Source organism: Metopolophium dirhodum, chromosome 2, assembly GCF_019925205.1.
Source record: "Metopolophium dirhodum isolate CAU chromosome 2, ASM1992520v1, whole genome shotgun sequence".
Lineage (NCBI taxonomy): Eukaryota > Metazoa > Arthropoda > Insecta > Hemiptera > Aphididae > Metopolophium > Metopolophium dirhodum.
The window spans coordinates 32621040-32645807 of NC_083561.1; the positions used below are offsets into that span (position 1 = coordinate 32621040).

Below are 24768 nucleotides of genomic sequence, written 5' to 3' on the forward strand. Positions count from 1 at the left end.
ATGTCAATATATTATACAGTATAGCACCATCACAATTTTAAAACAATTTGACGAAATACATTTTAAATATTTTTGCTCATCAAAAATTAATTATAATAGTACCAATAGTACCATCAAATTTGTAATTAAAATAAGTAAATACAAAACGTTTTAAATATTAAATTATTAAATATTTTAACCAGGTTTAATCGTGTAGAAAATAACGTTTTCTTGGCATTCATAAAATATACAAAATTATATTAAATGGACTTACAATATATAATATGCATATAAACATAAAAAAAAACCATACTTATATGCAAAATTAAAAGGTTTTCTATGAAATTGGTTGGATATGGAATAGCAGCTTTTAATTTTCGAAATATCATCAATGTGATTAAATGATCAAACTATTTTACCAAAGTCTAATGGTGTAGAAAATAATGTTTTCTTAGCGTGCATAAAATATACAAATTATATTTAACACGGACTTATGGCATAATATGCCTATAACCATTAACCATCCAAATACGCATACTTATATTATGCGAAGTAAAATGTTGTCTAGGAAATTGGTTAGTTTGGAAATTACAACAATTAATTTTTAAACCATAATCATTGTGCACATTCACTCAAGATAAACTCGACATCAATTATTGTAATTTCGGTATCTATAGTCTAGTTATGTTTTTGAATATTACTAATATTGCTCTAATTTGGTATCTAACCTATATTGATTTATTAAAAACCAAATTAATAAACATATAACTCAATCGTATTATATTATATAATAAAATTGAGTACCTGTTTTACAATTATTCATAACTAAAATAATTTTTGGATGATAAATACTGATTTAAATAAATGGGATAAAAGAAACAAGAATGGACGAATAAAAGCATTTCTAAAAATTAAGTTAATAACTTAAATAAATCAAACATAAAACATTCGTGATACGCATACAGAATGTGTAGCTATATTTTACGTTTACCCTATGAATTTTAGCGTCAATATAACCACCGATATATTATATTATAATAATTATTGTGAAAATCAAAATATTTTACTCTTAAGTAAAATTTGTTACAATACACATTTATAACTAGTAATATTAATTATTTAAATTCAAAACACAAAATCATAATTTAAAAAATGTTTTATAAAGTACTGTTATTCTTATAATATTTCAAAACAATAGTTCATAAATATTTTGATCTAAAATGAATAATACTAATTTAATTATAACAAACTAAAAGTAATAATCAAACAAACATGATAAAAAGCTGCATTACGTTTTAAATTTCAGAATTTATGAACTTAAGTCCTTTAAAATTGTATCTTACTTTTAAGATATTAGATTAATAGAATTCTAGCATTTCTGACCCATACATAACATGACATAAAATTCATTACTAGTAATCAAAAATATATCTGCAATAAAATACATATTTGCACACAAATTATTATGATTTAACTAAAATGGAACTCCAAGTTTTTTTAATGAATTGATACCTATTCAAATTAAAACTTTCCTGAGTATAGAAAGTTATCAAATAAAATAAAACACTTATTTATCAATAACTTTATGTTTTTATTCAGAAAAAACGCCTACTTCAAAAATGATAGATTAAGTTCATTGCTTTCCAACTATTTGGATTACTTTCAAATCATTGATTTTAATTTTGTGGATTTTTATGAAGTAAAAAAACATTAAAAATAAAAAAATTCGTTTATCATTAATATGTTATAAAAATTACAAAATAGTTAAATATAAATTAGCGTTTAAAGTTAAACTCATTCAGCAGTTAATTTAACGTGTGTTAAAAGTTTAAGAATCTTGTTTATCCTTCATATTATGTAATTATAGTATTATACTTATCCATTATTATTATGCTGTCATTATTCTCAATTTAATTGTTTTTCTTGAACAGAGTTCTAACTTATTTATTCATTCAAATACCTGGTAAGTCGTACCTATACTATGTGTAAGTCAAATAACAAATCCAAATAAATCAAATACCTATTGAACAAATTCAAATAAATTACCTATTAAATATTGGCATAATAACTTACATTGCATAATAAACAAGGCATCCTATTTATCAACATCATAATATATATTGAGTAATAGCTTTAAAGATAATAAAACAAATAGTTCAGTTTATCTATATAATTATATTTATTTGAAAACCCGTTAATATCAACAATATTACAAAAGTTGAATAACCAGATAAATTATCCGGAATCACAAAATTAAAATGTATGTATATCGTTTGCAAAATGTTTTGATTTTGACAAATTTTGTCTAAATTAGAAATTATGATTTTAAAGATTTTTATATAAACTAAACTAAAATTTTATCATACGTAAATGTAATTCAAACTTTAAAAAGTTAACAACTTTAAATGTCTATAAATAGCACATAAAGGTCCAAAATATTTCAAAAATTCTATCGTGACTTGAAAATGATAAAATAAATATATTATGGTTCAAATGTCGATGGTCATATATTTTTAATTACAATAAAGAAACAAAATTTTGCCGTTTTTTTTATAAGTATGAACTAGGAATCCCCCCCCCCCCCCCCGTTTACAACTTGATCCAATTTACTTACCACCATTAAAATTGAAGCATTTTTACTGTTCCTAAATATGACGTTGGATACAAAAAAACATTTATTTCAATACCAAAATGTGATTATTGAATTAATAGACGTCACACATTATGCCAATTTTGACAAATTCAAAAAACAATATTGTATTCATTGAATATTCTTTGTACAATATTTAAAATAAAATTCTACCTATTCCTATAAAAAACAAAATTATCACAGAATATATATAGTATGCCAAATAGCTTTTTATCTCCACTCAGAACCTAAAATGTAAGCTGAAATATTAGAATATTCTTCTAAGAATATACTGTTTTAGATTTACGGAGCGTTATTTTGCTATATTCTATGAAAATAAAAATAGATAAATAAAAAAATAAGAAGATTGGTGTTATATTGTAGCACACTACATTTATTTTATACAGTTTTTTATTTTAGTAGTGTATATCAAATTTAAAAGGTAGAAAATCCAATAATACTTTTATGTAACTATTACTGTGTAGCAATGCAAGTAATAAGGTCATGTACTCTATTATGATCGAAATATTATTACATCTGTTCGATTTCTAACGTTTATACAATATGACATTGTTACTGAATTTGAAACGAGTTCAGTATGACAGTATTTATACTTATCACAACAGAAAATTAATGATAAATAAAAGATTAACTGCTCATATAGCGGCTTAAGGTAATGTTCCGATTTTACTGTACCTATATCCTTATATAATTATTATCATAACAAGGAAAACTGCAATAGAAATAATCTTTATGTACATACAATTATTAGATGAATATAATTTATAAAAAATAACAATAAATACAAAACCTTAAAATTATACATAATGATAAGTTATAACTCATATTTTTCATCAGAATAATGTAATAAAAAAGTATAAAATACGGTTAATGGACGGTGTATGGACCCCATCCTCCACGTGTTTCCCCTTAAATACGTCCCTTTCTGCAGTATACCGGGTTCGAAAATGACGAAACATAATAATTTAATATCTTCGTAAACATTTAAGTATATAATATAAAAACTACATAAATTAACTGGAGTATATTACGTAGTAGATTTTTTTTATAATAATAATTAGATGCATATCAATTTGACAACACAAAAAAAAAAATGATTGTATCATTAGAGGCGTGTTCTTATAGGTGGCGGGAATCATAGTATAGCAACATGTATCTTTACTCTTTACAATACGTCATACACAATATTTTAAAAAAAAAAAATTAAAATTATTGAAATAATTATTATGAATGATAGAATATGTCTGTGTAAGTTTGGGAACGGGGAAAAAAAAATACGATTAGTTCCTGAGATAAGCCATGCACATTGTATACTTTAAAAAGATCATAGTGTACACGCATATATATATATATTATTCGAAGAGTCGAAAACATGAAAATATTTGGCTATAGAACCCTAGGGGACAATAAATTTTAAATCCAGAATAATAAATAAAAGTCAGATGGTTTAGGAAACGATTGTAGGAGGTTTTTAGATCTTGGCGATTCATATATTTTTATATCCGCCCATAAACCCAAACTTTTTGGGCTTCATAAAAACTTTAATGCCGAAAAATACTGATTTCAATATTTCTTTATATATATATATTAATAATAAAAGGTTTAGCGTTGTCAAATAGATTATAGACTGTCATCTATTGACAGATAACCGTCATATTTCAGAAATCATAATTAATTCCTTAATATTTATGAAAAAAAATTGATCCAACATACACCTATTTGGTAAAAAAACTTTGTTTATTGCAAAATACAGGTAGCTAATAGAAATAAGTTATTCCATTATTGTAATTAATATATTTATATTTACGTTTCGAAAATAGTTGTTAAATTGTATTAGTGTAAACACCATACTGTAATCTATACACTGCATAGTTTTATAAAGATTCAAAATCAATGTAAAAGATGAAAAAAAATCCCTTGAAAAATATTTTAACAAAACTGATTTACTAATTTAATTTTAAACAAAAAAACAACACAATAACAATTATTCCAAAATGGTTCATTTTTTTAATCTGTTATACTTTTATATAAAAAAATCATTGAAACAATTGTTTTATATTTTTTCAATTTAAATTCTAATTAGTAATTATTTTTTTCTCTAAACTTTGGTAAAGCAGACATTAAAAAAATTATTTAGTTTATTTTTACAAAAATAATATTAAGGAAAACTAATTTTTATATTTAAGAATTTATTTTTTTCATTGCACACAATATTTTTTATGAACAGAATAAAATAAAATATTTCAATTAGGTATAAGTTGATATTATGTTATAACAACAATATTATTATTCATTGTTATTATTTATCTTGTGTTTTATATTATAAATAAAGGTTGAATTTTTAAATGTTGTCCTTTATTGTTTACAGTACATCTGTCTAAGTTCTTCAATAGTTCATATTACACTATCTATCGATTTAAATTTGTATACAATTGTTTTTTTTAATTTATTTTTATTTAATCCATAACGTTAGATACTAAAATTTGATGGTTTGATATTATTTTATTCATAAATACAAAAATATTTAATTTTATAAATGGTCATTATTTTCAATATATATATTTTTTTATAATTAAAATGTTTAGCCATCTAGTCTTATACTATTGTAAACATAGCTCTGCTCAGAATACACTATTACCCAAAGGCGGGATGTGATCAAAACAAAATTATTGACCTGTGTCCTGTCGTGATTTTTAATTTTCCAAAGAATGGTTATCTAAGAGTTATTTTTTATTTAACTATTAATACTTTTAATAAATATTTAAGATAAATAAATGTTATTTGGTTTAATGCTACTTTAGAATAATAATATTTTTGAATACAAATTAATACCTATAAAAAAGATCTAACAAACTTTTCCTTTATTTATGTATAATTCCAAATTGGTAAACGTTGCAGCGATTTGATGGATTAACGTGAATATAAGAAACAAAAACAAAAAACTGCCTTTATAAGTACCTACTGATGTTTTGAAACTCTAATTTCTATAGTCATGACAAGCTTAATTTGTTTTATTTTTAAATTTGCATGTCAGCCAAAATATTTGACAAAAACACGTAAGATCTTCAATTTGTATGTATAATATTATTACTGTGTTATTAATTATGCCACTTTAAGTAAAAGAGATGCTAATATTATTATAATTAAGCACCAATTCAAATAAATTGTAGGTATTTCTATTAAACTTTAATTTTTAAATAGAATTGATTTAATTTACTTATTATACTCACAGATTTTAATCATCAACATTCATAATAGATTGTATGTCTAGCCTATTTTTAGTTTCCAAACATAAGTTTAGATATCTTTGTTCCCCGTTGAGTCCGTCCGTCCATAAAGTTGCTGGTACATAGTTACGATTGTTGATTTGGTTAACAAACAGACATTATTCGTAACATTATTACCAGGTATAAAATAATATTATGATTATTATTATTATTATTATTATTAATATTATAGATCAAGTTCTAAGAATTTTAAAAATGCCCTGTCAAAATGAAATATATAAATTATTTAGGTTTTTACACATAATTATGTACTAAGTTACCAAATTCTTTTAAAACTGTGAATGGAATAGTTATAGCTTATTGTTACGTTTAAGCACCGGGAATTTAGCACACTCACATACAGGGCTTTCCTAACAAGTTTTTTAAATATATTCTTAAATGTAGGAGCTTTACATATGTTTTCTTTAACCTTTTCCGTGACAATATGTCACAACTATTTCAATATACTATAGCTCAATTTTACTTTATCCACGAGTAAAAAACGAAAAATGTTCATACACTTTCACTGCTCACCATATCAGATATAGGTACATTATAATATTGTTTTGTAATTTAAATTTATAAATGCCCATTGGTATTAATTTATCAATAAATATTGTTTTGACGAATTAAATTATTATTTTGACACTCATCACGCAGTTCCGAATATTTTGCGATGAATTCAAAATAGTATATATTAAGATACTTTGATATTTTACTCGTATAATGTTCAAATAGTTAAAAAAAATGTGATGACATTTTTCTTAAAGATTTCAGTAAACTATTCACAATATTTTAGTATTGTACAATATTGTTCAATGTTTTTAATAATAAACTATAATTTAGTAATATATTTTTAACTAAAGAATATAATATAATATTAATTTACTACATTAAAATGCAAGGCAAATTTCAATTATTGAATAATAGTGGTACTCATATAATCGCATTAAATAAATTTGAATACTTATCAAAAATTAAATTAAATTAAATTACTCATAACAATGTGCGATTGTCTAATAAAAGTGTGCTTCTTATTTTAAAGAAAACTATCAACTTGTAGGTTGTATGCGAATTCAATGATTATTGAATTTCATCAACACCCTTTTTCCATTTGAACAGCAAAACATACAAAAACGGTTAGCCCATCCGAATATTAAGAAAAGCGTCAATTTGAATAACGTGCCTCAGTCTAGGATATATCAACCATATATCATGCATATATTTTTTTGTGCTTCAGCTGCTCGATGTTTTCTATTATAGCATTGTTGTCGGTATCCAGGAAATCGTATTTTGATTCGGACGTCTACTAATGTGGTTCAAATGACCCTGCTGATCTCCGTAGTCGTTTGTATAGATTTTTCACCCTTCACCGACTGTTTGTCGGCAAAAGTACACCAACTTACGCCGATTTCCTTCTAAAATATTGACATAAACAGATTTATGTTTAAGGTTCCAAGTGGAGTGAGGGATGTATTGGTTTGCAATAATGTGTGCATTTTTTTTTTGTCATTTATCACATTTTTATGTAACCTATATATATATTAAAAAAATAATAATTTTATTTAGTTTATCGTTTAAATATAGCAAGTAAAAAGGAAACCAAACGAACATAGAAGATAATAAGGTAGATTTTAAGGAAATTTAATAAGCAAAATGTGATTTAACGGACTTTGTAATAGTATATTATGTAGAATGTAGATATTTAAATTTATAAATGCTGAATGCCTACCTGAAATTCTGTTATAATCGTGTAGTAATCAATACCAATTTTCATAAAAAACGCAACGTAACGTATGGCACTATATTGTGTACTTCAAAAATTCTATCACAAATAAAAAAAGATATTTAAATATCATTAAGAAAAAAACCAATCCATTTTTATAGATAAAAATGTTACCAGAAAAAAATGTTTCAAGGGTTTTTATCCTTTAATTGTAAAAAAAAAAACTTAGGTCATAAAACGCGTGTCATTGTAACACTAAATAACAAAAGCGATCAACCAGAACTACTTCCGCTATCTAACGGAATTTTATTGGTTCACGCAATCGGAAAACGATCTCTCCCATTAGATTCCCAACCCCCATCACAACAAACTTATCGTGCCTATATACGAATATGTGAAATTAAATTGGCAAATATACACAAGATCTTAGCTCACCTCCCCCCCCCCCAAAAAAAAAAAATTCAAACCCATCGCAAAAAGCATTACAAAATAAATGGATATATATTTTTTCAAGTAGAAAAATAAAAAAATCATATAGTATGAGTAGTAGCCTTACATAAATGTTTATCGTAGTTGTGCTTATGATGATATTCTCCCAGTTTTTTACTGTCAATCATATCAAGAGAACAGTTTTTAAATTATTTATGCCTATGTTTAGAGCTGATATTGACTGATTCACGTTATCGTAAGTATAAGGTGTATATAATGTATATTATTATTATTATTTTTTTTTTTTGTACTGCAGTGTTAGTAAGCTACTACCCCTTAAAAATGTACATACATATAATTTATTTAAATACTTTCGCATTTTAATAATATGTTCTTGGTGTGTGCACCACCGTACGTCCATATTACTTACGCATACGGCATACATCACAAATATTATGAATTATTTATGGTTGCTTCAAATGTTTCAACGTAGGTACCTACGTATTTAAATATTTTATAAAACAATAGTTTTTAATGGTATTTTTTTTAAACCTTATAATTATGCAATAATAAGTACCTAATATAATAATTGAGGTATTTTACCAGTTTTTCACACTTCGTGACGACGGGAGGGCAATGTTTGGAGATTTTCAACCAGGGTCAGTTTCAAAAGGGAAGAAAAAATAAGGACCCCTAGATCCAATGAGAATTAACCAGTAACGAATTTTCAAGAGCATAGAGAGAGAGAGAACGTCACAACGATAGATAGTCTGAGTTTAAAATGGACTAATTAAGAACGGGCGTGAAAGCAGAGGTGGACAACATGTATTTTTGACAGCATTATAAATGGAAATTGTCTCCTATTGAAGCTATGCGGTGACTGTTTAAATTTCCAATTAATTTATGCAATATATATTTGTACATGAATATATTATACTATAAGAACGGTGCAAATATTTTGGACATTTATCGTATTATTTATTTAATAATTATTGTAATATTTTTGATAAGGTATTATATTAGACATATATTTAAATAGATATAGACACACACTGCATACTAATTTTTTGAACAATGTTATAAGAATTATGGAGACAGTATAATAAAATTAAAAATGCAATATTGTATACCTATCACAAATGTATTGTAAGTGGGTATACCTATGTGATGACTAAATATATAAGGTACAACACGTTCAAAATAATTTATTTATTCCAGCTACTCATTAAATTATTTATTATTTAGTTATTAGACTCGTTCGATTATTTGAACATATGAGAAAAACTATTACTCGTATTTATTATTAACTGTTGGCGTAATATTTTTTTATATAATATGTTTATAGTATAATATTATATATAAATACATAATTGAAAATGTACCTAATATAAACTAAATGGAATGGAAGTTCGGTATTTTTTAAAGTTAACACTTCAATTATTATAACTTTATGGAAAAAATATAATACCATACATAGCAGGTCGTAATAATCGAAGTATACTTAAATTTACTTGGACTTACGTTAACAGAAGTTTTCACTCCTGGCGTAAACGATTCTATAACATCACAAAACCCTCGTATAAATGCCTCAGAATTGGCAAGTGGTTTTTGATATATAACCCATTCTAGAAGTGACGGGTATACATGAAATGTATTTTACCAGAATAAAAAATAACTATAAATGTAGTTTTTGGCACTAAACCTAGTTTGATCTTTTGATAATAATGTGTTAAAATATAATGCATAAATTGTTTTTCTCGAAAGTGATAGACCACGTGAATAAAAGATAAAAAAATATTTATTTAATATTATTTTAAGCAATAAAACATTAAAATGGTACATATGAATAAATTATTATACATAAAATGTTACATAATATACCTACGTACAAATTACAAATAATTGAATAAATTGAATAAATTATAATGTATTTTTATCATAACAGCGTCTTATAATAATTTCTGTATGTGTCTTAAGAATACGATGGTACAATTATATGAATTAATTATTAAAACTATTAACTTACGAAATATAATACAACATTATTTAATTATATGTATAGTGAATTGTTATCTACTTATAAACACTCCTAAAATCAACGATAGAATGTTTTACCAAAATATTTTACTGAAGTAGATTTTACCTGAACTCTAAAACTCTAAAAAGAAACCAATTACAACCAATTTCAGTACCAATTCCATTTGTATTCGTCTGACGTAATACAGTTTATTAAACCATATTATAATAAGAAATCACTTTTGGTCAGTCGTTGGCAATATTATACACATTTTACATTATTGTATAATCTGTATATTATTTATACTTCTTCTATTTTGTTTTTTATGTTAGTGCAATGGTGCCTATGCTCTTCTCTGTATATTTGATCAAAATACCTACGATTTTTTATTTGTAAAGTCCAGTATTTTTTTGTAAAGCAATTAGATTAAATTTAATTAAATTAAAAAATTATAAATTATAAAGTAGGTACTTGGTACATTTTAGTTTACAATCATTTTCTTAGATTTGTTTTATGTATTAACAATATTTAATTTTTGAAAAATAGTTATCTAAATTTAATAAGAAATTGATAAGAAATGAGTAGGTAGCGTTGTATCAAAAGTATGTATAACCCATGCCATACGGTAATATTTCTTGACTTATTTAAATGTTAACTATTAGGTGAGTATTATATTAAGTCAACATTTAAAAATATTTTTATGCTATAAGATTATAAATTAAAAATTAAATATTTTGTTAAAAAAATTGAGCATTACTTTTAACATAGGCGGTGATAAAATAGTATAAACAATTATTTATAATTTACAACAAATACATACAGTCTTATTATAATGGGATGCTTAGATTTAATTATATCAATGTATAAAAGTATAAATATTAAACGTGTGTTAAATTATCAACTAATACTTACACAATATTATATCCATTTTGAATAAAAATGTAAAGTTATTTTTATATACATTTATAATATACTGTAACTGTTCATAATATTCAAGTATTTTTAACTTTTGATAAACAATTATAAGTTAAGATTAAATTAGCTTTTATACATAAATTGTTAATAAATTCGATGAGCAAAACTTCACTAATATTCTAGAAAATTAAAGAATCTAAGACTAAATTAAATGATATCACTAAAACAATCAATGAAACAAAATTAGCTTTAAGCTAAAATGGTTTAAACTCATAATTTATACAAAAAGTTCTATTCAAACGTATATGTTTATCGCCGAACCCGCAATAAAGTATTAACTTTAACAAGTTCCCAATTCTATAAAAAAAAAGAGAATGACTTTAACTTCATAAATCATTCTACAATACAGCGAATAATTCAAATAACTTTTTAAAAATAATTTAATTTATTTTTCCCTATCATTAGATTTTCAGAATTCCTAATTGAGTTTAAGTATTTATTTAGTACTTTATCTATTGAATAATTAAAAATCTCATATTTCTTCGAAACCAAATAAGTAATAATATTTAATTATAAATATAAGCTAGTAAGTACTATTAAAGGTATTGTGTTTATAAAGTTCCAAATATATTATAAGATATATATTATTTTGAAGACATGAAAGTCATAAGACATGGACATTAATGAACATAAATTATTGAATTGGAATGTATATTATATAACTAGAATATAATACGTGTCTGACCACGTAGGGTTGACATTTTTTTAGGCATATAAGATAATATGATAAAATTAAAAAGTATGTTAAATTGTTATATAAGTTAATAATATTACTTACCATAATTATCGTTTAATGAATACGTTTTTTTTCCAAATGTGTAAACCTAACTATTTTCAATAGTTTTAGGTTTTGGTTTTATTTCTATTCGTAAGCTCTGGATTTTCTTCATCATTTTTAAATTATAATCTAAACTTTATAACTATAACTAATAATACACAAATATTTTAGCGAACACAAGTACATATAATTAACTTAATTCTGTGCTAATGACTATAGTGTTATTATTATCTAATATTTCTTTTTATAATATGCAATTTAAATTGAATTGTAAAATTAACTGAAATCTATCATACAGGTATTCATATAACCATACAAGTCTTAAAAACGCACAAGCAAAAAAATGCGGAAGGAATACAAACAAGAAATAACAAAAAATAAGAAGAACCGAGAACAATTATTATGTTAGCGCAATGTTGTGTCCCTGCAATTTATTTGTGCTGAATTTTCAGTGCAGTATCCAATGCATAGTTCTTTTACAACGACGTATTAAAACGTGAAGAATGAAAAAGGGAAAAATGTTTCAGAAAGCATTAGTTGGGTAAAAATGTTGCAAAATCCTTTCAGTACATTTTCTAACAATCGCTTGAAAAAAACATATGGCTAAGTAAACGTTTTATAGTTCTTTTGAAATAAAAACTAAAATAATTTAACGTTAATCAATAACTTACTGTTTATCTTTACAATGAATATCGCATTAGATATTATATTAAGCCGAGAAACGTAATCAAAAATATACAATCTATTAAACACGTTCGAATTTGTTTTATTATTAACAATTATATAGCAATACTATTCGACCGGGGTTGATTACTTGGGTTGCAATCATCATCCATCCCCCCCCACCACCACATCAAAATATCTTAGAGAATATTTTCTAAAACACACCAACCCCTATCGAGACTTCCGCAGCTGAAATTTAACTATTAACTACGACACGCCTTTATCAACGCATTGATTTTATTTTTAGCGCAATAGCTCCTCCTCAATTGTCCACAATAGGAACGGCAATCTGTGACATCGGGGACGAGCATCAAAGTCCAAGAAATAATACAGAAGCCTAACGAACACTATATAGGACACATGGTTGTCTTAATTGCGGCAATATATTTACTCTGAGCACTCCGAATTGGATACCTACCAGTCCAACACCGTTGTTTCCGCATCGAATACTCGCAACACAGTAGGACCAACACTGGCCACGCACTCGAAGTCAGTAAAATAATTATTATATTTTTAAAAACACTAAAATATAAAGATATGTCAAATAGTGTTTACCGAATTTATAATTATTTTAATCTCATAACAATTGTATTCAGACATTTTTTATATAAATATTTGAATCATTACAAGACATTTTAAGTTTTAATTTCGAGACAATTGAACATTTGAACGAATAATGAAGATTTTTTTAACGATTTTAGTTATTATGATACAAATCAAAAAATATTATTTGTAGGGATTTGAAACTTTTTTGCAATTTACGTATATCATTATTGTTTTCTATGCGCAATGCAATTTTCAAAACGTTTATACTATCATGTGTATGCTATTTATACCACTAATCTATTCCCACCGTTCTACGGTACCTATACGCAGTATAGGCTTATAAGTTGTAATTTAATAACATTAATTAAATGATATATTTATGCGATGTTTTGGCAAAAATTAGATTAATATACCGTAAAACACTAACACGTATGATAGTAAGTACCTAATCAATATAATATGTGAATTATAAATTGATATCCTTATAGAAATAGAGGCCGACCACCGCCTCTACTGAAAATTATTTTTCGTATACAATGATTTAAAATAACAAATGTATTGCTTCTTATCACAGCTGTAATTATTCAATGACCGCAAAGTACACTCGAAACCTATTATACATCATAGGGACATCTCAGGCAGTGGCGTGACGAAGGACTTTATTCGAGGCACGGGCCTCAGATTTAAGGGAGGTGGGTGTCCTGGAGACTAGGGGAATTTCACATAGGTATAGTAAATAATATTTTATTAAGTACACACTAAGACTAAGCCAATCATTCTCAGTTACCATTACGTAAATACGTAATTATTTATCTATAAGCATTTATAATTACTAATATAAATTATTGTGCCTCATAAGTTAATGAAGTTCGCCACGCCACTGATCTCGGGAGTTTATTTTTCTTTTTACGTTTTAAGTTTGAACATGATCATTCACAAATGTACCTGCAGTTTGGTATATATTTAACTGATATAGACCAGATCACCTTGATCAAATGAATATTTAAGTAACGAAAAATTAACCTTTTATCAAGAGGATCAGATTAATAAATCATCATTATTGTTATTGTCTATTATTATTATTATTATTATTATTATTATTATTATTAATATTATTATTATCATCATCATTATTATTATAATTGGTGGTCAACGACGAGATAAATAAATTTTCCAAGAACAAAATAGATAACAACAGTACGCAATATAGAGACATCAGTGTTGAATAAAAACAGAATAACAATAATATGTACGATGCATTTTCTTCCATGTAGATCAAATGAAAAATCCCTTTAGGGATTGCCGCCGGTGACTATAGATGCTCTAGATTGTTACGTTAAACGTTTTACGTCGGGACGAGTTTCTACGCGTTATGTTAGAATTCGTTTCTTTCCACGACGGCCAATTCACGGAGCGCGAACTGATATCAACACTTCAGTTTTATGCGATCGTACGCCATACACACACGAAAGTACAATATATAAAAATGCATTTGGTATACATAACGCGTGTGTAATGGGATGGTCTGGAGGAAAATTACGGTCCCGGGAAATCCGAATTCGAGCGGCTGGTACTCGATAACCATATTCTCCGACGAGAAATGTATATAATATATTATGTATGTATTTTTTTTTTTTTTTAGCTGCAGTAAAGCCCCATATTCACTGTGGAAAAATTCTCCCAATGCACCAATGAATGCGTACTATGACGCGCACACCATACATATAATACTATATATCGTTTGTATATCATACTATGTATATAGAAATGAATATTCAAAGCGAATGAATATCGAACATTGTTTTTTTTTTTATACATAAACTTATGTAATAATATAACCAATATCCATGATGGTCCCTTGTCCAATAACGACAAACCTAACGGGCGAATGCCATTCCGTGGATTTTATACGTGCTAAATACTATTATTATTCTAAAAAACAAATATATTATTTTAGTATTAGGTATATGTATAGTATAGTACCATAGTACTGTTATAATATACAAATGACACGGCAGACGAGTATTATTTATTTGTTATTTAGGCTGTATCACTCTTGAAAACAGCTATTCTAATAACATTATTGCAATATACCGCATATTATAATTTTGTAAACCAAAAATACATGTTTGAATAACGTAATGGAATCGATTAGTTGGCAATTAATTTACTTTGGAATAAATTTAAACGATTTCCGGTGCAACCATATTCTTTTTTTTTTAATCCTCTGTTTAAATCAAAAACAACGATTAAATAATATAATAATTAAAGATACAGTTTGTTTTTCAATATTTTAGATTTAATGTAGGTTTGAGACTTCTTTTAAATTTTAACAGTTTGTTAAAACAAAGTGGAGTATCTTCTCAATATAATGTTACATTAATTATAATTAATACATTTTATTACATTCATATTTACATTTCACTAGTAGCTTATTTATTGACGCATAATTTTTATTTATAGACCTTTACAGTTTACAATGAAACAAAATACAAAGTTTACCATACTAAAATACATAAATTATTGCATCAGGCATATGCCATATGCTATATAACAGATTTAATATAGGTACTTTTCGATGTTTAATTAATACAATTTACAATTCAGTAAACATTAATAGTTGATTGATTATTTACCATATTACCAACATTTCAAAATTATTAGATTCAACACGTCATATCATAATATTTTGTATTAGAATGTCAGTAACTACAATGTTGAGAATGAATTCGTTTTATATGTAAGTTATAATATGAAATTGTTATTCAAAGTAGGTAACTAGAAATAAATTCTTAATGGCTGACCTAATAGTATGTGTAATTATATTTTAGTGTCACTTATTACACACGCAGTCCTCGCATTAAACGGTAAAAGATTTTAATCAAAAGTTGTATTTACCCCACAATTAACTTAAAATTGAATACCTACATTATAGACATGATATATTTGTGCACAATAATTATTAAGCGTAGGTATTTTAAAACTTCCAATATATAAACTTAAATCATGTATAAAATATATGGTTGATTTGGACGTGTTTAATAAAATATAAAAACATTTAACAACTTAGTAACTAAAAAATATTGCAAAACATTTATAAAGGAATCCACAAATGTAAATTAATTGAACAAACGACACTAATAGAATTGATTTAAATTGTTTTGTAACAAAGGAATTGGTCCAAAGTAGTAATTTTTAATATTGCAAGTTGAATCTTGTTGTAGATGGTGAATAACAAATAGGATTCTTTCAAAAGCCAGAAATCTGTGCTTCATCGGGCGTTTCATATGTGTTTTACAAAAAAAAGTATGCTTGAGAAATTAATAAAAAATTAGTACATTTTTAGCTGGAAATAAACGTTAGTACAAGATAAAACCGAATCTAAATAACCATTGTAAAAATATAATTTTTTTCTAACGAAAATAAAAATTATTGTTGTATTGTAGAACATGGTTACTATAATTATACTACTATAAAGATGGACGACGCATATAATATATATATCAAGTACTTTACGAGTAAATATTTATATAATAAATTACATAACATACTGCTTTGCGTTAATGAATTCAACGGTTGTTGCTGTTATTTATATACCCTCGAATAAACTTGTAAATATATTTAAATGTTCGATATTAATTGTTCGTGTGAAAATAACTATAGACGTGGAAGAAAAACGACTAATTCAACGATTTTTATACATTCCAGATTACAAATAAATATGCTATAGAGAAATATTCTCTATAACGATCATTATAAGCTAGCGAAGACACACAGTAATGATCAAAGTATGTTATTTTCGATATTCAATAATTGTACCTACATAATATAGGTACATAACTAAAATTATATTAATAATTCAAAAACCACAATTATATGTATAAACGTCAATATTAATTTTGTTATTATTACATAATATATTTCTCAGATAGGCACCTATACACAAATTGTTTTATACTTTTATATCAATATTATGGATACGTATTTACGTATTTACATACGAAAAATAAACATATTCTAAAATAAAATATAGTGAACTTTCCATATTACGAATTGTCACGGGCAAAAAAAAAATTCGTATAATATATAGGAATAAATTCATCAAATAGAATTAAATACATTTGGTTTTAATTTAGTTTGGTTCTTAAAAATATTTCGTTAAACAAACAATTTTTTTTTTAATGGAAGTTCGTTGTATGGAAGTTTCACTGTAATATGTAAATTATTTACCTCTAATAATGGTATTTTAAACTTGAACCGTAACTGTAAAAATAAAATACTATTCCTAAAGAACAATATTAAACGATCATTTATGTATCAACGTTCAGTCTGATTTAATTCTAACGTAATAATTTGTCCAACCAAAAACAAATTGCGTATGACAGCATATCACTCATACAGTAGGTATCTGTAGTTTGGTCACGGTGAAGACTTGTAGTTCAGACAGACAAATAACGTATAATGTATAGCATAATGTAGAATAACCCAAACACACGGTATACAAACATCTCTTTGATAATAATCCCACCAAAATGTATGTTTCCACGTAGAATTAGTTGAAATCATCTAAAACATAAGGAAAAGGTCTAATTTTGAATTCAGCGTGCCACGTCTACGGTGGCTTTGCACCCCATTTTACGATTTAGACTACACTCTACAAAGTATCTTTATAAATATACATAATTGTGTCTATAGACCAGCTATAGCTACTAGATACGATTTTTATAACTTAACATTAAGAGTTAAATTTAATAGAAAATAGAAAACCGGGAAAGAAAATATATAGTAGATTCCGAGTGTACCTCTTAACTTATCGATTACTGTAATGGATGTGTTAAATTTAAATTCAATAATAAATCATTTTATATGAAAACAACTGTGGAGACAGTCTGTCAGCTTATACTTCTAAGGATATTCATTTATAATTCATATATTATATTAAGTACTGATAGTCATTAGTCATCAATTTTTCTATAAGTAGTATCGTAGAATGGTTTGGATAGAAATGTGATATATAAATGACTTACAGTAAATCTCAGTATTTTGAAAATTGCATTATGACGTATAGTACCTAATTAATATTATGCTTGGTGGTGAAAAGTTTCAAGTCCCTGATAATAAAATTTTTTTAACTACATCAAAATAACTTTAATCGTAATTTTCGTTTAAAAATCCAATTTCGTCAAAATTTGAACGTGAAATGTCTATTAAAAAAATCTATTCATATGAATGAGAAACTTTGTATTACATTTTGAATGTTTTTTAATTACAGATTACAATTTTATTATGTACTTATGTATCGAAATAAAAACTAAAAAAAATTTCAAATATATATATAAATTGCACAAAAAGAAACAAATTATTTTCAAAATCATATTATGTTTATAAACTGCAATACAGACTGGAGAAAAATAAGTAACAATGTATCGACTATTTCGATAGGATGCACAATAAGTCACCTTTTGTTATCACGAAGTTCATTTAATGAGTTATTTAGTGTTTTAGACACCGCCGACCCGACCACGTTGTGTGACATTTATATTCACGATAGTCAAAAGATACTGCGCAAATGTGCGGTATGGCCCAGTCACGGCGCCACCTTTGCACAGCCTCGATTATCATCACATCGCACGACGTGAAAAAAATGATTTATCGATAATGAATAAATAAAAATATTTACTGTATATAACTATATAGGTGTTGAGTATGTACATAATGAATTACCTATCAGCGACCTATATATATTATACGTACGTAATATAATGTACATGCTGTGTGCCATTAATTATTATAAGCTAATTACAAAATATTAAAAAGATTTATAATAATCATAATAATATATTGTCCAATCAACATTTTTCAGAGCAGTACTCAAGCAATAAAATGTTATTCGCTGAGGATTCGAAATATTATTACTTTTCTGCTTACGAATTCGATTAGAACAAGGACAATTTCACTGCACGGCAGTTGTCGACGTGTTGAAATGACCATTGAGTATTTTCACGGTGTATTTTTAAATGAGATAAAAACCTTGGAATGGGGTGGTTGGCGATGGTGGTGGTAATGATGTTATAAGATACGACACTTTTATTTCTGAGGGAAACGTGATAAGACAAATGTCATAATACAAAAGAAATTGCGGCCGTGGGTCTGTCAACCTCGTGCGTAATAACATAGTAAATACGATTTCCTCTCGATTATATATACCAGACGAGGCAGGCCTTTCCTGCTGCTGGTTGACGCGTTTAACGACCCGATGCGGAACTGCTAATCGCAAATTTTTATTTTAATACCATTCTGTACTGTCGTTATTTTGTGTGTATATTTATTATTACACGACTTCCGGACGTAAATAATATTTTCCACCACCAGCAGCACACGAAATAATCACAATTGTCTATACATTTTGATATTAACCAGACGGCTCTCTGCCTATCATATAATAATAATGTAGTAATATTATATAGTCGCTGAAAGTGCACCCCATCAGTCGTAAAAATGAAAAGATCGCCCTCTTCTATCATTATTTCTTGGTCAGGAAACCAAAACCGTTTCGACGTCGAACGGATAACGTCTGCTACTTGCCCTATTTCTTCAAATATTATGGTTTACGCCTCGGATCGTAACCTAACGCAGAAGTGTTCTGTGGCAAAACTTGATGGTTGAATACTTCATCGACAACTGCAAGCATATATCAAACGACACTCGCTATCAACTTTTCTACATGAATTTACATCTTAATCAAACCTATTGGTTTTATAGGTTTCGATTCCAGTTTTATTTCATGGTATTTCCTATTGAAATTCGTCACGATTATAAAATATTATTACTTTATTATTTGTTATAATATGTTTCCATTTGAAAAAAAAGGATTCATACAACTATAATTAAAACCAAAATGCATATCTAGATTTAGAACAAAAACATAATATATATTTTCATTTAACGTTAACTGTGTAACATAGATGCAACCAAAAAGGTAAGATACATAAAAACAAAATAATATTTACAAGAACCAAAAACCTATACAACTCAAAATAGATTTCAATTTCAATTCGCTTCTAACAAAAAGAAAAAAAAAATGAAATAATGGCTCTTGCAATATCTCGTAGTAGGCAGTTTTTTGCGAAATGTTCCGTTTATTTTCAGTCCCTTAATCTAAACACAGAATTTCCATCTACTCTTATCCGCGCTTAGTCAACCTCGAAGACGTTTTCCGCACGATTTCTCAGATGTTTTTAAAACCGTTTACGCTATAATTCTATATTAGATCATATTATTATTGCACCTATACAATTATATTCAATAGAAATCCACCCAAGTTTCGAGTATAAGTACCCAACAACCAACGGATATTCATACTTCGGACGCTAAAAAATGCATGTTTAACAATATCGCGTTGTGTTTAGTACAGTGGTGTATTGTGGAGGTATATACACAGCGTATACTAACTTTTCTAGATTTATTTTTAGCGTACACTTTATGAACGCACGATAATACGCGGATATATAACCGTATGGTGCCCCGTCAGTGACAGTTAAATCATTTTGCCACTGTCAGAGGAGGTGGCTAATTTTTCTAACTATTTTATCACTAAAAATATAATTTATGGTTATAAGATCATTGATATTGAAAAAAAGTTCATGGGGAGAATAATAAAGTATTCTATAATTATTTGTAATTTTAAATTCTTTGATGGTATTTGGTAGCTGGTAAGTATCGGTCGTGATTATCAAAAACTATTTAAAGAACCAAACACCTTTTATGTGTACATACTTAATTATATGTAGTTTTTCTGAATTTAAGTTTCCAAAAGTAGAAATTTTCATAATTGTGTGACTCATTGCCTTTCAGGTTTTTAATTGGATTTTCGTGATTTTTGTATGAAAATATACTACAGTAAATATCCACAAAAGACTCTCTTCAATAGTAGTATGTTCTTGTATCTGATAGTCATAAATCATGATAATATTAATAAGGGGTGCAAGAAAATAATAAACCGAACGATGCGATCAAAATTATTATTTTTTATTTAATGATAACGATTTTACCATTGTTACCTACCTGCTTGAAAAAAGCATAATATATATTGTAGACCCACAAATAAGTTTAGGCATATAAACTTTGAGCAATACATAACACTAAAGTCGTACGTAATACACGTCATATTTAATACACGTCATCGGTATCGTGACAGGATTGTACGTCGTAATGACAATGTATAATATTATTATTTGTTGTTCGTATAAATATAGGTAGGTAATATTATTATGGAACGATTGGTCTGAAATTTCAAAATGCGCGCACAACCTGCGGCGCGATGCACTCACCAGCACGTAGACGGCGAACGGCATGACCACGAGGGCGACCAGCAGATCTGCCAGCGCCAGACTGACGATAAAGTAATTGGTGACGGACTGCAGGGCCCGTTCCCGGCACACGCTGATTATTACCAGCACGTTGCCAAACAGCGTGAGTATTGGGAACACGACCAGCCCAAGTGCCCAATAGTTCTTGACGATGACGACGACGGGATCCTCGTAGCAGCCTGTGTCGTTGTTGAACACGGACGACGGCGACGTGGGCAACGCGGAACAGTTGCCGCCGTCAAAGTATTCATCCGTGTAATTAAAGCCGCCGACGTCAGAGCCGCCTGTACCGTTGCCGTACATCGCCACCGCCGCGGCCGTCCGTTGGGCCACCGCCGCAGCGGCCGCGGTCGCCGCGCGGTAAGCGAGCAGCTCGGCCGTGGTTGTCGCGGTCGCGACCTGCAGCAGGCGCCGCCGCCGCAGCAGCAGCGGCAACCACGTCACGTGGCCGCCGGTGCGGCCGGCCACGGATACGCCGCCGGTTGACGACGGTTGGCGTGCGTCGGACGCGTGGCAGTCATCGTCCGCGGTGGCGGAGCGCGCCTGGACCGGTAGGCGGCTAGCGGAACTGTCACTATGTGGGAGAGAATATCGCGACGAACACCCGCGGCACCGCTATCGCGCGGAAACCGTAAATACCCCCTGCACCTACAACACGGACATCTGCAACACCACCCCACCCACCTGCCCCACTACAGCGGTGTACGAACAACAACAAAGACAAAAAAAAATAATAATAACAATAACAATAATATTATTATGAACGGTAATACGATAGCAGAGAACACGCGACTCGTCTATAGGTGGTACGACGATAATATGACGTGTGGGTGGTGACGCGCGAAATCGTCCGCTTTTCCGCACACAACGCGCGCGTACCGTCGACTGATGGTGGTCGTGTCGCCCGCGAGAACGGACGCCGCCGCGTTAACGCTATACGGCGGCCGTGGCGGCGGCGGAGGGTAGCGCGCGCGCGCTTTCGTTCACCCGCTCGGCGTTTCGCCCGTCCCGTAGTCGCGGCGGCGGCACAACGCTCGCCGCCGACCCGCCGTTAATTATCAACTTTCCGGCCGTGCACACACCGGCGGTATTCATCGCCGCCGGATATTATCGCCGTACGTTTAAGTTCTCCCGCCTGTCCTGCCGTTACACCGGCCGGACCGTCCTATTAAACGTTGCCGGCCGCGATTGAGTTATTGCGCACCGTCGGCGTCGGCGTCGGGCTCGAATAATTGTTATTGTTATTGTTATTATTTGTGATGTGGATGCGACATAGTGGTGGTGGCGGCGCCGTCGACTGACGTCCGTCGTACTTGCGCCGGTTTCGGTGAGCTGCACGTCAAGGAGCGACAACAATACGGTCAGCCATCTAAAAGTGACAACAGCCAACCACATTAAAGCTACACCAGCCGACGAACTAATCTCGTGGGCTATACATATTATATCGTTGCATAATATTATGCAGCTTTCGGTAATATACTCACCCTTAAACGACCAAAAGACCATAAATTAACCAGTTTTAATTTGGCTCTGGAGAGTTGATAGTACTATTTTACTACTTATCCTCTTTAATCCTCAAAGACATAATCTAACCAGTTTCAGATTGCACTCAAAGAAAACAGTTGAATAGTGTGATTACGCAAACGTGGAAAAGAATCATAATAATATATACCTCAAACACAATTATATTTTAAACATACAAACACATTAAGGAAGAGCTGGGATTACCTCCCCGACCAACATCTTTGTTGGCATTCAATATTACACTTTTAAAACTTACTACTTATACTAAGTTTAGGGCCGGAAATGCGCAGTTGACTACGACTCACACAGTCATCGGTTCGATTCATAGCAAAGTGCAACAAATTTGTGTGGTTCTACGCGATCACCAATTGTCCGTGCTATCGTCCAATTGCATCATCCGGTTTCCAACTAGGTCCCGCTCGACTGGAAGTGGAGTCCGCACAAGTCTCCTCTTGCAGGAGTAGTATCATCCATAAAATGATATATACATAGATAAATAGAACACATGATCTCCCTACTACCCACTTGTGATAAGCATTGACAAAGACCTTGCGGTCATTTCAATAAACAAATACAAAAAAAAAAAATTTTAAGTTTGACGGTTATTTCGGTAACTGCTCAAATACAGCTTAAATAGTATACCACAGGCGTGCCCAACCTTTTTCAACTTGCGGGCCACATTCAAAATTTTGAAAAAGTGAATTGTTGTATTGAAAATTTAGGACTGACCTGGGAAATCTTTGTAGTATTACAACAGATGGAGCTCTAAATATGGTTGGACGAAATACGGGATTAGTTGGAAGGATAGCTGAGTTAACAACTTCAAAAATGATTGAAACCCCTATATTTTTACACTGTATTATTCATCAACAATCTCTGTGTGGTAAAATTATGAATTTGGAACATGTGATGAATATTGTTGCAAAAACAGTGAACTTCATTAGATCGTACGGATTAAAACATAGACAATTTATAGAATTTTTAAATGAAATTGAATCGGAACATAAAGATGTTTTGTATCATAACCAGGTTAGGTGGTGAAGTCGAGGAAAAGTATTAAAACGTTTTTTTGATCTTCGGCGGGAAATTCAAATATTTATGATAGAAAAAACAAACCAGTAGAAGAATTTGAAAACGAACAATGGATGTACGATCTTGCTTTCTTAACTGATATTTCTACTCATTTAAATGAATTAAATCTTAAATTTCAAAAACAATCAAAAACAATTTTCGAGCTTATAAGTGATGTAAAATCGTTTGAAATAAAATTACAACTTTTTAAAAACCAAATATTAAAGCAAAATTATTTACATTTTAAAACGTGTCAAGAAATTAAACAAAATTCTTTAATTGGCGTTCCGACAAATCATTTTGTGAGTATGTTGGAACAATTATCAATAGAATTTGAAAACCGTTTCCAAGATTTCAAATCACATATGACTTCATTTTGATTGATTGAAAATCCATTTCTGTCTGATGAAAATAATGTTCATGAAACTGTTCAACTAGAACTTATTGATTTAAAAACAAATAATCATTTGAAAGATTTATAAAAAGATATCACAGATAAAAACACAGATTTAATACATTTTTATAAGACTCTTACTGATGATTTTCCAAAAATAAAAGTATTATCAATGCGTATATTTACATTATTTGGTTCTACTTATATTTGCGAACAAACGTTTTCACGCATGAATTACGTAAAATGTTCAGAAAGATCTCGTTTGACTGATGAACACTTACACTTCTTATTAAGAATTGGCGTTACACATTTCACTCCGAA

General features: G+C 28.8%; 1 protein-coding gene across 1 annotated transcript in view; it reads right to left on the reverse strand.

The window, feature by feature from the left end:
• Nucleotides 1–22328, reverse strand: part of LOC132939051 (dopamine D2-like receptor) — a 295469-nt gene extending 273141 nt beyond the window's left edge. Inside the window, exon 1 of the mRNA XM_061006057.1 lies at nt 21420–22328. Coding sequence (XP_060862040.1) covers nt 21420–21761 — 342 coding nt within the window. The 5' untranslated portion in view covers nt 21762–22328. The remainder of the gene's footprint in view (nt 1–21419) is intronic.
• Between the last annotated feature and the right edge of the window lie 2440 nt (nt 22329–24768).